General features: G+C 50.7%; 8 protein-coding genes across 8 annotated transcripts in view; 3 read left to right on the top strand and 5 right to left on the bottom strand.

Moving 5' to 3' along the window:
- SEPMUDRAFT_156120 (amidase signature enzyme) overlaps positions 1-2,575 on the bottom strand; it is a gene marked incomplete at its 3' end in the record, with an annotated part of 2,947 nt that extends 372 nt beyond the window's left edge. The window contains exons 1-9 of the mRNA XM_016907658.1: positions 2,100-2,575; positions 1,635-2,038; positions 1,470-1,569; positions 1,314-1,407; positions 1,058-1,252; positions 843-958; positions 501-710; positions 287-381; positions 94-174 (exon numbers count right to left, since the gene is read on the bottom strand). Of these exons, the coding sequence (XP_016760498.1) occupies positions 94-174; positions 287-381; positions 501-710; positions 843-958; positions 1,058-1,252; positions 1,314-1,407; positions 1,470-1,569; positions 1,635-2,038; positions 2,100-2,563 (1,759 nt within the window). The remainder of the gene's footprint in view (positions 1-93; positions 175-286; positions 382-500; positions 711-842; positions 959-1,057; positions 1,253-1,313; positions 1,408-1,469; positions 1,570-1,634; positions 2,039-2,099) is intronic.
- Positions 2,576-3,082: 507 nt separating this feature from the next.
- On the top strand, positions 3,083-4,357 carry SEPMUDRAFT_149077 (Aldo/keto reductase). Its single transcript, XM_016905326.1, has 3 exons — positions 3,083-3,623; positions 3,675-4,166; positions 4,232-4,357. The coding sequence occupies exons 1-2, from the start codon at positions 3,114-3,116 to the stop codon at positions 4,017-4,019; spliced, it is 855 nt and encodes a 284-aa protein (XP_016760499.1). The 5' UTR covers positions 3,083-3,113; the 3' UTR covers positions 4,020-4,166; positions 4,232-4,357.
- Positions 4,358-4,467: 110 nt separating this feature from the next.
- On the bottom strand, positions 4,468-5,384 carry SEPMUDRAFT_107908 (P-loop containing nucleoside triphosphate hydrolase protein; the record flags this gene model as incomplete). The annotated part of the gene is made up of 3 exons (XM_016900706.1): positions 4,468-4,593; positions 4,694-5,295; positions 5,366-5,384. 3 exons carry the CDS (start codon positions 5,382-5,384, stop codon positions 4,468-4,470), a joined length of 747 nt encoding a protein of 248 aa, XP_016760500.1.
- A 339-nt stretch (positions 5,385-5,723) lies between these two features.
- On the top strand, positions 5,724-8,246 carry SEPMUDRAFT_163538 (radical SAM enzyme; the record flags this gene model as incomplete). The annotated part of the gene is made up of 3 exons (XM_016908063.1): positions 5,724-5,776; positions 5,876-6,113; positions 6,217-8,246. 3 exons carry the CDS (start codon positions 5,724-5,726, stop codon positions 6,883-6,885), a joined length of 960 nt encoding a protein of 319 aa, XP_016760501.1. The 3' UTR covers positions 6,886-8,246.
- Positions 6,806-8,246, bottom strand: SEPMUDRAFT_149078 (uncharacterized protein). The gene has a single exon (XM_016905327.1). The coding sequence runs from the start codon at positions 7,632-7,634 to the stop codon at positions 6,993-6,995; it is 642 nt and encodes a 213-aa protein (XP_016760502.1). The 5' UTR covers positions 7,635-8,246; the 3' UTR covers positions 6,806-6,992.
- SEPMUDRAFT_163540 (glutamyl-tRNA amidotransferase subunit A) lies at positions 6,806-9,666 on the bottom strand. The gene has a single exon (XM_016908064.1). The coding sequence runs from the start codon at positions 9,497-9,499 to the stop codon at positions 7,829-7,831; it is 1,671 nt and encodes a 556-aa protein (XP_016760503.1). The 5' UTR covers positions 9,500-9,666; the 3' UTR covers positions 6,806-7,828.
- Positions 9,667-10,234: 568 nt separating this feature from the next.
- On the top strand, positions 10,235-11,818 carry SEPMUDRAFT_163541 (uncharacterized protein; the record flags this gene model as incomplete). Its single annotated transcript, XM_016908065.1, has 2 exons — positions 10,235-10,249; positions 10,295-11,818. The coding sequence occupies 2 exons, from the start codon at positions 10,235-10,237 to the stop codon at positions 11,816-11,818; spliced, it is 1,539 nt and encodes a 512-aa protein (XP_016760504.1).
- Positions 11,819-12,345: 527 nt separating this feature from the next.
- On the bottom strand, positions 12,346-14,865 carry SEPMUDRAFT_133147 (uncharacterized protein). Its single transcript, XM_016902547.1, has 3 exons — positions 14,607-14,865; positions 14,051-14,464; positions 12,346-13,939 (listed from the first exon to the last, which is right to left on the bottom strand). Exons 1-3 carry the CDS (start codon positions 14,618-14,620, stop codon positions 12,433-12,435), a joined length of 1,935 nt encoding a protein of 644 aa, XP_016760505.1. The 5' UTR covers positions 14,621-14,865; the 3' UTR covers positions 12,346-12,432.
- Between the last annotated feature and the right edge of the window lie 153 nt (positions 14,866-15,018).

Raw genomic sequence — 15,018 nt, forward strand, 5'->3', positions numbered from 1 at the left:
GGGGAGGGGGATGATTAGTGAATATGGAAGGGAGGGGGAGGGGGGGAGAGGAAGAGAGGGAGAGAGAGAGAGAAAGAGAAGGGGAGATCCAACCAGGAGCACCCAATATCGCTACACAGACGGGCTCGAAGATTTCTGCGCCGGTAACGGGAGAGATGGCGGGGATTTGGCCGACTGTCGTATAGGTAGGTATGTATTATTAGTACAGTAAGGCAGTGAGTGAGTGAGTGATTGATGCATAATAGTAGAAAAGAAAAAAAGAGGAAAAAAAGAAAGAGTCACTCACCAGGAATAACCAACTCAGGTACACCTCCCACAAAAGAAATGTGCTCGGGAGAGAAGTGGAAGCCTTGCAAGCGATAACGTTTCTTTTCGAGATTTCTGATGAGAATGGTTGATGAGAATCCTGATGCTGTTTCGTAATATAATGGATGGATGACACTAGGAGAGAATGAAGAAGGGAAAAAGAAACAAAAAAGAAAAAAGAAGAAGAAACCTACTCATCCTCCACATCTCGATATCTCACTTCAGGCGAACCCGCTGGAAGAATCATGATTGTTCTACGTCGTCGTTGATGTTGTTGTTGTTCATCATCATCATCATCATCATCATCATCAAAAACATGCTCGCGAAGAAATTCTCGAAACTTTGTACGTTTCGCACAAGCAATTTCATATTCGTTTTCTTTGGAGAGTTTCTCGCCTAGACTCCTTTTTTTTTTCACTCTCTTTGTGTCAGTGCCTGCTCTCTATAAGTGTGTTGCTGCTTACGCGATGGAGAGAGAGATGGAGAGAGATGGGAAGAGATGGAGAGAGATGGAGAGAAGAGATGGACAAACAAACCACTTGAAGCGAATCATCGGATTGGCATAGGGTTCACGACCGTGAGCGCGCTGAAAGTCCTGTCGAAAGGGAATTCGATTGTGGTAAGAGTCGTAGAGTTGGATGTATGCGAGGACCTGCGTGAGTATAACATTAGCAGAGATTTCTCCTTTTTTTCTTTTCATTTTTCATTGTTCTTTTGGTACTGTGGTCAAAGCACGGTGGGGATTCCTCACTTTGTCCAAGTGCGTCTCGAGGGAACGCGCACAGTCGTCTGGTGCACGAAGTTTCCATTCCTCGTGCAAGTCATAGGCGGTCCGAGTCACGGAGAGATGCTTCTCCATATCGTCTATGAAAGCGTTCATGATCTGGCGTTTGGGAGCGGGCCAAGCGTCAAAGTACTCTGTCGGGCAGAGGAGTCGAATGGGAGACTTGAGGGGAGAAAGCAAAGTTAGCGCTTTACAGATTAAGGGGCGGTGGGGATACTACTACGTCTGAGCTCATATGGTGGTCCTCATACCATACGGGAGCAAAGAGCCGCAGTTCAGTGATGGAGCGCGCGAAAGGACCGATCGTGTCCAGCAAGCTTGACAACGTGGTTAGCAGACGAGTAAATGAGAGTCTCATCATCGTCATCTTCTGACATACGAAGACACGGGAAGGATGCCGGTCATATCGGTCGTGCCGTGCGTGGGTCGAATGCCAAAGACGCCTTGTAACGCCGCGGGACCTACGATACTTCCCAGAGCTGCGTGTGGAATCCATCAGTATATATATATGCTCGTAGTTGAGGATGTACGCAGCAGCACTCACTGTCTGTTCCCAGGGCAAAGTCAAGCCAGTCGTAGCCTGCTGCAGCGACCGCACTGCCCGAACTGCTACAGTCAGGCTCCATGTAGCCATCACCGCGAGGGTTAAAGGGACACAAAAAGTCCACCCAGTCGTGCGCGTACTCTCCCGAGGCGAATTGAGCCGTTTTCGTCTTTCCGACAATGACTGCTCCGGCGTCGATGAGGCGCTGCACTACAGGGGCAGTGGAATCTGCTGCGCCGTAGAAGGCACTGTAGTCTCGACTGGATGCGCTGGTGGGGACTCCTCGAAGGTCGAAGATGTCTTTGACTCCAATCCTCTTCCCACTCAGCGGTTTCTCGTCTGACGGCTGATCGAAGTAGTGTCGAGAGGGGAGAGGGATGAACTCTTTGGATACTTCGCAGAATCTGGCGAACGCGCTCAGCATCTAGTATCGCGAGCGAGCGAGCGACTGTGATGGAAGCTTACGAATCGTGATCTCCGCTATCAGGCAAAACACCCATCATGAACGCTTCGTACGGGTCCTCTTGTAGCTTGTAGACAAAATGGAGATGAGAACTGCGGGCATAGTATGGACCGCTCCTCAAGGGGACTGCCATCTCCACAGCATAGATATCGCTCCCGTTGATAACGAAATCGATTTCTTCAGTGACTCCTGCGAGCAGAATCGTCTTGGTAAACTCGGGACATATCACGTCGTCTCCAGCGAGCAACTGTTGCAATCTTGCCTCGACAGACTCGCGGTCGACGGGGTGAGATTCATCATGATCATGATCATCGTCGTCGTCGTCTTGAAAGGAGAGAACTACTACGGGAACGCCTTGATGCAGAGCAGACAAGCGGGAGGTGTATTCATTCTGCAACTGAAACCGCACCGAAGGAGTCTTGCTGGCAATATATGATGATTGATGTAGTCGAAACCACTCCATCATGTTGTTGATCAGATCTGCTTCTCGTCGCGTCTTACACAAGTCAGCGGCGGGGAAGTGGTGTTGGTGCAGTGTGGTGCGTTGGCTCAAAGTCGGCTCAAAGGTCGTCCAGCATAATCCGGCTCAATGTTAGCTCGCAGATGTCGTGGCGTGCTCTAGTTTTATGATTGACCATGGGATATGTGATGATATTTTAGCCTGCACAAACGAAGTTCATTATTCATTATTCATTATTCATTTGTCTGACTCTGCTATTTCATTTGTATATCAAAAGGGGCAGAAAAAGGAGATGATCTGTTGCTTCTTCCACAGTGAAGAACTTTCCTATTGCAACGACGATAAAAGGCTCAGTCTTCCAGCTTGGCAAGATGGTTTCTTGGGATGCTTTTTGATTCGTTCACACTGTGGAGCCCCCCGTTTGCAATAGGTTCGAATAGGTAAATGAGCGTGTAATGGATGATGGAATCGACAGCAGCTCGCTCAACTTCACTTCTACTCCTCTTTCTTTCTGTACCTCTAACACTAGTTTATACACTAACACACAACCGCAAAAATGGCCAGTCTGACACTCAACTCGACCATATCTCTCCAATCCGGCACTCGCCTTCCCTCACTCGGCTTTGGAGTCTGGGACAGTCCGAGCCACAAGACGGTACAGTCCTGTCTCTCGGCACTGGAAGCCGGCTATCGACACATTGATACGGCGCAAGTCTACGGAAATGAAGTCGAGGTCGGAGAGGCCGTTCGCCAGTCCCAACTGGCCCGAAAGGACGTCTACCTCACGAGCAAGATCCTGTCACCGGCCGAGGATGCGGAATCCACGTACCAGAAATGTCTCCAGAGCGTTCAGAAGATTGCCGGAGACGATGGCTATCTGGATTTGCTCTTGATTCACAATGTCAGTTCTGGTGCGGCGGGCGTCAAGCTGATGTGGCAAGCCATGGAGAGGCTGTTCCAGGAGGGCAAGCTGCGAGCCATTGGGATGAGTAACACGGGTATAGGAATGATGGAAGCAATGAAGGCCTATGCCACGGTCTGGCCACCGCATGTGAACCAACTCGAGGTAAGACACTTCGTTCTTCTGCGGGAACACACATGACTGATCTGGTTATAGCTCCATCCTTGGTGTCAGCAGCGTGAGGTAGTCGAATACTGCCACAAGAACGGCATTGCCGTGGAAGCATACTGTCCGCTAGTACGCAACCAAAAGGCCAACGATGAGGATCTGAAGGCTATTGCGGATAAACACGGAAAATCTACACCACAGGTTCTGGTGCGATACTGTCTGCAGAAGAATTGGGTTCCTCTGCCCAAGAGCGATACTCCTTCGCGAATCAAGCAGAATGCAGACATTTACGACTTTGCCTTGAGTGACGAGGACATGGCCACGCTGGACAAGAAGGATCAAGGTGCCAAAGGAGCTCTTGTGCAGATTGCGGATAATGAGAGTACGAAGTAGAAGAGTGATCCAGATTCTGCCTTGGATTTGGCACATATATATTTATTCTAGAGGCTCGGAACAGTTGCCACCAGGAGCCGTACAAAGGTCGAGTACTCATGATGGAACTGTTGGCTGCTGTTTCTGCCATGTATACAGCCTGGAACAGTAAGTCCACTATGAGCCTAGCTGGAAAACTCGAGGCTGGTATAGATTAATGATGGAACATGAAGCCTCAGCCAGGAAATAGGGAAGAAAAATTAATTCGGTACAAAGACAAGTACCTGATAAAATCACAAGTTCAGCACGAAAACGCTCCATCCTTTCCGCATACTCCACGTCGCTCGCCAATCGATCAATCTCGTGGAGACTCGGAACATCATTCATTCATTCATTCCATGGAAGTCAACCCGCCCTTACTTTACGAACTCTTTGACTACGAACATCATCGAGGAGCATACAGATGACCCTATTCCGTCTCTTTTCCTCCTCCCTTCTCCAAGCTTCCCACTTCTTCGCAAATAGCATAGCCCGAGTCGCGCAACGCCCGCAACAGCCTTCGATAAGACGTCTCCGTATCCTGACTCGTATCGATCTGTGCAAGAAAGCGTGTCAGTGAAAAACAAATCGAGAAAACAAAAAACAAAAAGGTCAAGAACCCCTTCTCAACACATCCCTCTCCCCTAAAAACTCACCCTAATCAAAATCCCCCTCTTCTCAAATCCCTCCACCACATCTCCATTCAACCTCTCAAACTCCTCAAACCGCCTCTCAAAAATTCTCACATCAACATCCCGACCCGGTAATCCCCTTGATAAATACCTTTTCCGAGCGATTTCCCCCGGACAGTCAAAGAAGAGAACTAAATCCGGTTGAAGAATTTCCAATCCTTCTGCTTTCTCATCATCATCACTCATACCGGTGAGTTTGATTTGGGAAATATCTCTCGGGAAGCCATCGAGGAGGAGGATTTTTTCTTTTCTTTGGTTTTCTTTTTCGTTATCTTTCCCTTCCACTTTCTCTCGCAATGAAAATTCTTTTTCTTGTAACCCTTCTTTTAAAATCGGGAGCAAATCTTTCAGTGAAAGTAATTCGCTCCTTTGGATTTGTTCTCTTACGTGAGGTTTGAGAAGAGGTTTTTGCTGTTGCTGCTGCTGCTGCTGTTGATGTTGTTGCTGGTGGGTTGACTGGAGAAGAAGCTGGCGAAGATGGTCTCCGAGAGAAAAGTGGGAAAAAATAGAGGGGAATTCGGTGGAGAGGAGGGTTAGGAGGGTGCCTTTGCCGGAGCCGGGGGCGCCTTTTTGCGGTTGGGAGGAGAGGGGTTAGAGAAATGGGGAAAAAGAAAGGCGAAAGGGAGTGTTACTTACCGATGACTGAGATGAGCATTGGATTGGGTGGGTGGGTGCAGAGGTGTTGGGGAGGTTGTTGGTGATTTTGGAGTATAAGACTTTCAAGAAGAGAGAGACTCTCTTGAACCTTTTCTAACAACCCAACAGAATAGACAGACAAGGAAACTGCCTCCTACTATTGCCTGGTCTCCTCACGACTCTTCCAGAACAGAAATTCTCCTTTATGACCCCTTATGTTTGTCAACTTGTTTGCTATAGACTTTGTCTTAGAAAAAACAAAAGAAGAAAAGGAAACAATATAAGACCTCCATGATCAACCTCCTTACGACAATTTTCTCTACAACACCAACCTCCGACTTGGACTTCGCAGTCCAACATGTTCATTTACTCTCTTCCTGCCCTCACAATCGTCGCCGTCCTGCTAACATGGTATTTCCTCGCCTCTCTCCAACGAAGCCTCCTCCCATCACCACCATGGAAGAACAACAACACCCTCACCAAGAACAACCTCCCCCAAAAAGAAGGAAGTAAAAATCCTGCAAACGACATCCCCATTTCCGTCAACTACCATTTCACTCGACAATGCAACATGTCCTGCGGGTTTTGCTTCCACACAGCCACGACTTCACACATGGTATCCTTGGAGGATGCTTTGAAGGGGATTCGACTGTTGAAAGATGCGGGAATGCGGAAGATCAATTTTGCTGGAGGAGAACCGTTTTTGTATCCGAAGATTTTGGGAAAAATGGTGGATTTTTGTAAGGAGGTGAGTTTTCTCTTTCGTTTTCTTTTTTCTTTTTTCTTTTTCATTTTCAAGAGTGGAACGAATGGGAAGAAAAAATGAAAGATATACTGACACTTCTTTCCAGATCGGGATCGAATCCGTCTCCATCGTCAGCAACGGCAGTAAAATCACCTCAGCCTTCCTCCAACAGCACGGCAAAAACATCGACATCCTCGCCATATCGTGCGATTCCTTCCACGAAGCCACCAACCTCCTGATCGGACGCGGAACAGGCCACAACGTGACACAACTGCACCGGATCAAATCCTGGTGTGACGTGTCCGGCATAAAATTCAAGCTCAACACAGTAATTTGCAAATTGAATTGGCAAGAAAATATGAATGAACACATTTCCCGCTTGCAGCCGGCTCGATGGAAATGTTTTCAAGTCTTGATTGTGGCGGGAGAGAATGATTCCGAGGAGAGATTGAGAGATGGGAGGAAATATATGATTTCCAAGGAGCAGTTTGAGAGTTTTATTGAGAAACATGGGAGGCAGGAATCGTTGATTCCGGAGCCGAATCATCTTATGGCTAAGTCGTATTTGATTTTGGATGAGTATATGCGCTTTCTTGATCGGACGGGACGTCAGCCATCCAAGTCGATTTTGGAAGTGGGAGTTCGGCCGGCTTTGGAGAGTGTGTTTTGGGACGTGGAGAGTTTTCATGAGCGTGGGGGTTTGTATGACTGGCAGGCGCATCAGAAAGGCTCGAGTTGTGTTGATGAGGAAAAGTCCAAAGAGTTGGAGTGGTAGAGGATTTTGAGTGGTTTGACTTCCTGATTCTGGGTTTGTATCGTAGAAACTTCTCTTGCATGACTTGCATGTCCACAGACAGAATGAGAGAAAAAGAAAACAAAAAATCAACGTCGTCTCTCAAAGTACGCAGTCAGCTTTCCCTTGGGCACGCCACTCCGAAATGCCCAATGATATCGCTGCATGAACTCTTGAATTTGCCGGTCCATATCTTGCGTGAGATTACGCTTCCACAGCTCAACATCACAGACGACAGAAGAATCCTGTTGCCGCGGCACTGCAACTCTGCGCTCCAGTTCGACTTCGCCGACTTCATGTCCCAAGTCCACCATCGAGTCCAGAACAATCTTGAATTTCTCATCTGCCAACCAAGTCTTGCGCTGCGTAGTCAAAGTTGCCAACACTCCTAACCCAAAGTCATACGCTGCCGACTCGTGGTGACCTGTCATTTGTGCCACACAGTGCGCGATCGCCGGGGGATCCGTCAGTTCCTCGAATGAGGAGTTGACGAAGTCGCCACCTTTGCGGATCTTCGCCTCCCAGGCTGCATCTCTGCCGGCGATTTGTCTTTTGCGGACCCAGAGACCGCTCTGCGAGAGCTGGTTGTGTTTGTCGTAGTACGTGTCTTGAAACTTCTGTTCGCCCAGGAATTGTAGTTTGTGAAAGCATGGCACGCCGGCATTTGCGATCAAGTGTGGTACTGCCAGTCCGCAGAACTTGCGCTCCACCTCGAGTAGTATGTTGCGCATGATGAGTCTTGTCGTGGAGATTTCGAGGTCGAAGGGGCAGTGCACTGGAGACAGGGGCGGTATCCGAATGTTCAGTATGAAGTTCAGCTTGTTGGCAGACGCAATACAAGCACGAGTGGTAGTAAGCGGTTGTTCGATTATAGCATGTTGAACACGCACTAGAGACGTGCTGGTGTCTCCATGACGACGGCCTCTCAAAGCTCATAATGCTGCGGCCCCTGATCAACAACGACGACGTCTTTCAACTCAATGTTTGGCCTGATATATGGCTGTACTTTCGAGCGATGCAACGTGCGCTGCTCATATGCATACGCGTATCCAATCAGAGTCTCTTCGCTCCATTTTTCTCCCAAGAAAGACAGCCCAAAGGGAATGTTCGGACCGCTCGCGACCAGATTGCCGAATCCATTCATCGTCACATTCCAGTCGTACGGATAGAAGCCCATGGGCACCGTCACAACCGGACTACCAACCAAGGCTGGTATCGAAGGGCTCAGTTGGGTGGGCAGCAGGACCGCAGTGGTGTTGGTACGGTTGAGTGCACCAAGAATGCCACCTTCACCGCCATAGTACAAGTTCTTTTGGTACGCTTCCCAGAAGCGCGGATCGGTGTTGTTCCAGGTCTGATTGAGCAGAAAAGTGTCCCAGATCCCAGTGTCCCTTTCCGGCCAATCCTCGATCGAATGTGTCTGGGTCCAGTTGCGCTCATCCGCAAGGCTGGTGATGTTGTGAGGGTTGTAGCTGAGCTGGGAGAGATATTGGGCGAGACCGACTTCAAAATCAGCACTGAGAACAGTATCGCCGACGCTGTCGTTCTGCCACGCAGCGAACCCAGTGAAGTTCGCAGTCACGATCGTGGCACCGGCGGCCTCAATCTGTTGGACGGCTTCCATAAAGGCATCCAGAACGGGCTTGTCGGTGTATCGACCCCAGATGTCCAGGACATTCCAGGCCACACCGATTCTCGCTCCCTCGAAAGAGCTGGTTTGACACGCGGCAACGTAGTCGGGCATCGTCTCGAAAGGGTATGCCGAAGAGTAGTTGTCTTTGGGATCTGGGCCTGCGATTGCTTGAAGAACATGTGCAGCATCTTTGACAGTGCGGGCCATGGGTCCCACGGTATCTTGATGCTCGCTGATGGGAATGACCAGGTATCTGCTTGTCAGTCCGACCGTCGGCTTGATTCCCACGAGATTGTTCACATCGCTGGGGCTCAGAATGCTGCCACTCGTTTCACTACCGAGACTTGCCAGTGCCAGGCCAACGGAGCTCGCTACTCCACTGCCGCTGGAGCTACCACTCGGATCTTGTTGAGGGTAGTATGCAGCATATGTCTGGCCTCCGTGGGCACTCCATCCATTACTGGTGTTATCTGATCGATAGTTGGCCCACTGCGATAAGTTGGTCTTCCCGAGTATGACTGCGCCTGCTTTGCGGAGTTTCGCTGCCATTGTGGAGTCTTGCGGTACCTTGGCTCCCAGTAGAGACCAGGAGCCGGCAGTATTGTTCATTTGATCTGCTGTGGCAATGTTGTTCTTGATGAGAATGGGTACACCGTGGAGGGGACCCAGGACTGTGCCATTCTTGCGTTGAGCATCCAGGGAGCTTGCAATAGCCAGAGCATCAGGATTGAGTTCGGTCACCATGTGTAGAGTGCTGTTCACCTCCAGAATACGAGCAGTGTAGGCTCGGACCAGGTCGACGCTGGTGAACATTTCTTTCTCCATCCCCATGACGAGATCATCCAGTTCGACGTCAAGCAGTGACGGGAAAGTAGCAAGATTGCTCGTACTCGGGGTCCACTGCGAACAGCATGTCTGTAGGCCGCCCAGCAGGACTATGGCCTTGACCTGGAACTTTGTCATGTTTCTGTACTTGGAATCTCAGTTGATCTTTGAGCATCCTACTACCTACTCCCACTGCTGCGAGGCATTCGCGACTCTTATACCACAGTGTACCTGTATGATAAGATGTCGGCTATAGCGAGTATGCCGGCTACAAGGGATCTCCATACTCCCACCTATCACTGTCTCCGAGTCGGTGAGTCTGTGTAGACGAGGCCATGAATACATGATGTCGTTACAAAGTAAGCGATGTGGCGAATACTGTACCAGCTTCCTGTTTGGGCCAAGCTCGATAGATCATGGTCCTCCCTGCGGTAGTTGAGCAAAAGTCCAGTCCTTACCTCCTATCTCCCTCCCTCGGAGTTGTTCGTAGCCAAGCCATATCCGTACCCGGACAATCCGCTTCCTAGGAACGTAGACTTGAACTGTGAATCGAAACTGCATCTATGCCATGGTGGATGGCCTATCTGTCGGGCACTGTAGTATCTTCTGCAATCTTCTGCCCGTCTCACATGTCAGTAACAAATGATGCACATATATGCTGTACCTGCTTGAGCTCTGATGTAGAGTGGTGCAACAAGTCTTGGCATAGAATCTAGATCTCCTAGTCACGTGCATGCGATGCTCAACGCGAACGCGAGGCCGTCGCGTCTCCCAAGTCTCATCCCCTCATCTTCTCTCCCTCTCCACCCATTGAAGTCCATGTAGTCTGCCACCACGACACCATTTCTCACCACGCGCACACACACACACATAATGGAACCCAGCAAAGTTTCCACCACCGCCGCACTCCATCGCTCCAACAGCACCTCTCAGGCCTCGGAAATCTCCCACACTGCCCAGGAGTACATTGCCTCGCAGCTCGCCCTGGAGGAAGACGCGCGCGAAGCACTCCCATACCAATTCGACACATGCACGAAGCTCCTGGGGCCTCTACGACAACAGGTCTACGCATGCTTGACATGCTCACCGCCACCCGCGTCTCCTCATCAACAATACACCCCCGCGGGCGTGTGCTACAGCTGCAGTATTAGCTGTCATGGCGAGCACCACCTCGTCGAGCTCTTCCTTAAACGCGACTTTGAGTGCGACTGTGGAACAACAAGGCTGAGCACCTCTGGAACCCCATGCAGCCTCAGAACGAATGGGGAGACGAGACAAAAGGGAGGCGTGACGGGCGAACAAGCGCGACCCGCCAACAAGTACAACCAAAACTTCGAAGGCAAGTTTTGCGGGTGCGGAGAGGAATATGACCCGGAGCAGGAGAAGGGGACCATGTTCCAGTGTCTGGGCCTTGGCCATGTGGAAGACGGGGGCTGCGGCGAAGACTGGTGGCATCCAGAATGTCTGATGGGGCTGCCACGAGTCAAGCCTGAGCAGCGCAAAGAGACGAAATCCGAGACTAGCGGCGCGCTGGAGACTGTCAAAGAAGAGGGCGAAGATGGTGCAGCAGGGCCTGACGTACACAGTGCGATCGAAACACAGCCTGTGCTAGACGAGATACCGCTACCCGCAGGCTTTCCTGCTGAAGACGACTTTGATCATTTGATCTGCTACAAGTGTGCTGACGCATATCCCTGGATCAAGCAGTATGCAGGCACATCTGGGTTTCTACCTGCACTGCCAGCGAGTACTCCAGCCCCTGCCGCGAATGGCCACGTTGAGATCACAGTACCGTCGGTGCCAACGGAGACCGCGGAGAGCAAAAAGCGCAGAGCTGAAGACGATGCCGAAGACTCACAACAGAGCAATAAGAAGCCAAAGTCTGACGTCGAACCACGTCCAGCTGCGGAGGCTGCCACGGAAGTGAACACCACCGCCGATACAGAAGTGCATGGTACGCCACAGCCCAAGCACGCCAACTTACCATCTGCAACATCAACTTCAATATCACTCTTCCTGAAAGAGGACTTTCGCGAACACCTTTGCCGCTGCGCAGAGTGCTTTCCTCGTCTAGCCCAACACTCTCAACTCCTCGAAGAAGAAGAAACATACGAGCCCCCCGTCTCCGAGCCCGACCACCACAACGAAAATGCCTCCCTAGGCGGTCGCAGTATCCACTCGGGCGGATCTCTCCTCGATCGAGGCGAGGCAGCACTCTCCTCCATGGACCGCGTCAGAGCGATCGAAGGCGTCATGGCATACAACCACGTCCGCGACAAAGTCAAAGCATTCCTCCAACCCTTTGCCGAAAGTGGACAGGCCGTCGGTGCTGAAGACATTAAATCCTACTTTGCCAAGCTGAGAGGCGATGAATCTGCTCAACGAGAGGCTGCGGCTGGTGCTGCTGCTGCGGGGTCGACTTCAGGAGATGGGAGGAAGGAACAAGATGGCTACTAGGTACATAGCTTGGATGAGTCCTTTCTTGGTCTTTTACGACTTGTGATCATTTGGGGAAAGGAAGGAAGGTATTTGTATAGGTAAGTCACCATCACACAGGTCTCAGCACTGTCTTGCCTATGCCAGAGAGGGCGTGTTGTACCCACCTACCTCTGTAGGTGCTAGTTATTTGGAGTATGTACATGTACTTATGTACAAACTAATGAAGATGCCCGCTCTTCTGTACCATGTATGTCGACTCGACTCGTTGTGCTTCCCCATATATAAATGCCTACCTAGGTACCTTACAGCTATAATCTATCATCTATCCTGACTGGCTCTACCCAAAAGGGGAGAAAAAGGAACTCGACGGGCTCGTATGATAACTACAACTTCATATTCGTTGATCGAGGTAGAGTTGAAAACAGACAAAGCAATGCATACAAAATACATGATACCTGAGGTATGTTATTGGATGTATCTACTACCTCCTGGCAGTTTGGAGTCGTAGTCGCTCGGGATCCAACCTAGCTAGATACTTTTTGGCTCTTTATTGGATCCGTAAGGTAGTGAAACAAGAATGCTATAGCATAGAGGTACCTCTCTCTGGCTCTGCCTTGGTCACTTTTCAACTTTTACTCCTCCGTCTTCATGTCCTCCGTCTTGATCTCCTCCGTCTTGATCTCCTCCGTCTTGATATCCTCCGTCTTCATGTCCTCCGTCTTGATCTCCTCCGTCTTCATGTCCTCCGTCTTCATGTCCTCCGTCTTCATGGAAATCCTCCCCATCGATGCCTCTCCATTCTCATCCATCCCCTCCTGATCCTCTGCCTCCCCTCCCTCAACCTTCATCACATTCTCCGGCGCATTATCCACATGCGCAAAATCATACTCTTTGAATGCCTTGATATAAAACTGCGCATCAGCCGCTTCTTCCTCAACACTCTGCACCACATCTCTCCAATGCGCACGATTTTCCAATCCGAGTAATTTGGCCAAAACACGTCGACCAAATTGCAAATCGAATCGAAAACTGCCATCGTCGAGAGGCAGGAGAATTTCTTTTTCACCACCCGACTCAGACCAGATGATGGCTCGGAAGAAATTACCTTCACGGACTTGGGCTTTTTCGGCGGGGGTTTTGGCGAATTTGGGATAGTGGAAATTCTCGGCTTCGACATCAAAGGCGGCTTCGATGCGGCCGTCGTTGCACATTGCGGCGGGGACGGGGAGGAATTGCCAGTGCAAGTGCACGCCTCCACTTCTGCTGATTTCCCAGGTCACGGCGCCGAATTCGGCTTCTCCGTCGGCGCCTTGGGCCGATTTGGCGCTGATCATGCTGTGGAGTGCGTCGCGGTATCGTTGCATTTCGTGGAGTGTGGCTTCGCGGTCTCCGTCGGGGAAAGCGCTGATGGTCGGGTGGTGGATCAAGGGGATGATGAGCATGTGGTAGGGATATCCGAGGCTTGCGAATGTCTTGTGGGTGGGGAGAGGGCCTTTAGCGATGGTCGTGTAGGCGTTCTCGCCGATCGAGGTGATCATGTGCTGCTGTTGCTCGACACCGGGCTTTCCCAGACAGAAGTAGCATTCCTGTGGCTCTTGGTGCTGTTGGTACCGATTGCGTCTACCACCCCTGCCCCGTGAGCTCTTGAATGGGTGGCCTCCGTGGTCATCATACCGATTTCCACCACCGTTCGAGAAGCGAAAGCCATTCTGTCTGGGAGAGTCATCCCCCAGAGTGCGCTTTGCTGATCGCACAAACGGCGTCGCAGTGGTGCCCTCGGGTAACTTTGGAGGAGGAGGAGCTGAGGGTTCAAAATTGTAGGCCGCAATCCACTTCTCCGCGCCTGTCCCGCTGGACTTCACCGTTCCATAGGAGCCGACACTGACGAAACGAGTAATCGGACGAGGATCCTCGGCAATGTGAAAGAATGGCTCCCGCTCGAAGAAGCGCGCAGAAGTCGAGAAGTGATAGCGCGGCTTAAGCTTTGTAACAAGCTGGCCGAGTCCTCGGATGCCCGGTGGTGATCGTCCTTCGTACTGGTTTTTCGATCCAACGCGTACGTCCGCGGGCCAATCGCTCGTAATAAGGATATCGCAGTCTTTGAAGTTCTCAGCTTCCTCGAGGTCTTTGTCGTCGTAGCTAGATATATAGTTAGCGTCTCGACCCGAAATTTCACTATAAGACTTGGATAAAGAGCCCCTAGATATAAATGATCTCGAGAGCGAGAGATCCTTTAGTACTTGAACTTACGTCGCAGTATAGTCGTCTACATCCTCAGGACGCTGCTCAATGTGGTCGCACGACTTGTCGACGTAATTTCCGCCTATGGTAACCAGCTTGAAGCCCTCTGTAGTCTTGATAGAGGCCTTGCGACCGAGCACGCTGAGGTTGGGGCATAACTCGCCATCGTTGCTTCGAAGTTTCTCAAGCACCGCGGGAGGAAATGATCGAGTGCCGACAGTAAAGTAAGTCGGCAGAGGCACTTCAATCTTTCCATCGAGTAGCTGCTCCAGTTGTGCTTTGTCTTCGTCGGTGCTCAACGCAGGCTCTGCGAACAGATTGCCGGCGATGATCGCAAAGGCGAAGTTCTGCTTCTTCTGCATCGTGGCGAGCTTCTGTTCGAAGACAGCTGCGAGCTTTCCATTGACATCTCCGATGATGGCGCTGCGAAGTCCATTAGCCGTTGCTGTGATGCGATCATGGTGAAGACCCATGTGGTCGTCGAGAGTAGCGTCGACGTCCATGTTGTGGTCCATTTGAAGTGGATGTTGGATGAGGAAATGTTGAAGAAAAGATGGAAACTAACATCTTCGAGGCCATGGCTTTATCAGCGGCAGCCGCCGCGCGGCAGTGAGTGAAGTGAATGAAAGTCTAGCATGTGACAGCACGCTGCATGGCTGGCAGGTGGAGGCGAAGTGAAGGCAATGAAGTGAGGCCAAACTGCCACGGCCGAATTTTGAGTGACACGTTTCTCGCTCCTTGATGTATGGGCGAGATACGAGGTGAAGGCAAAGTTGGTCTCTTTAATGGATTCAATATGTGGTCTGCCTGATGATGGGAGTAGCAGACCAAGGGCATATACCACTGGGAGGTAGAGGTAGTTTGCCTTCACTTTGGTGTTTTCTGATTGGAGCTAGACGCGTTCTGGGCAACTAGGGTGGGCCGCAAATAAGGTTCACGGCAGCGGGAGATCGACATCGCTTCGGACAAGCTCTCTG

The sequence above is a fragment of the Sphaerulina musiva genome (assembly GCF_000320565.1).
Source record: "Sphaerulina musiva SO2202 unplaced genomic scaffold SEPMUscaffold_5, whole genome shotgun sequence".
NCBI classification, from domain to species: Eukaryota; Fungi; Ascomycota; class Dothideomycetes; order Mycosphaerellales; family Mycosphaerellaceae; genus Sphaerulina; species Sphaerulina musiva.

Bases quoted from the DNA above. Each gene is read 5' to 3' on its own strand.
- SEPMUDRAFT_133147 (XM_016902547.1), bottom strand. The intron at 13,940-14,050 runs GTAAGTTCAAGT...CTATATATCTAG, and splicing joins GTAGACGACTATACTGCGAC to CTACGACGACAAAGACCTCG.
- SEPMUDRAFT_163540 (XM_016908064.1), bottom strand. From the start codon at position 9,499: ATGACAAAGTTCCAGGTCAAGGCCATAGTCCTGCTGGGCGGCCTACAG.
- SEPMUDRAFT_149077 (XM_016905326.1), top strand. From the start codon at position 3,114: ATGGCCAGTCTGACACTCAACTCGACCATATCTCTCCAATCCGGCACT. The intron at 3,624-3,674 runs GTAAGACACTTC...ATCTGGTTATAG, and splicing joins CGCATGTGAACCAACTCGAG to CTCCATCCTTGGTGTCAGCA.
- SEPMUDRAFT_149078 (XM_016905327.1), bottom strand. From the start codon at position 7,634: ATGCGCAACATACTACTCGAGGTGGAGCGCAAGTTCTGCGGACTGGCA.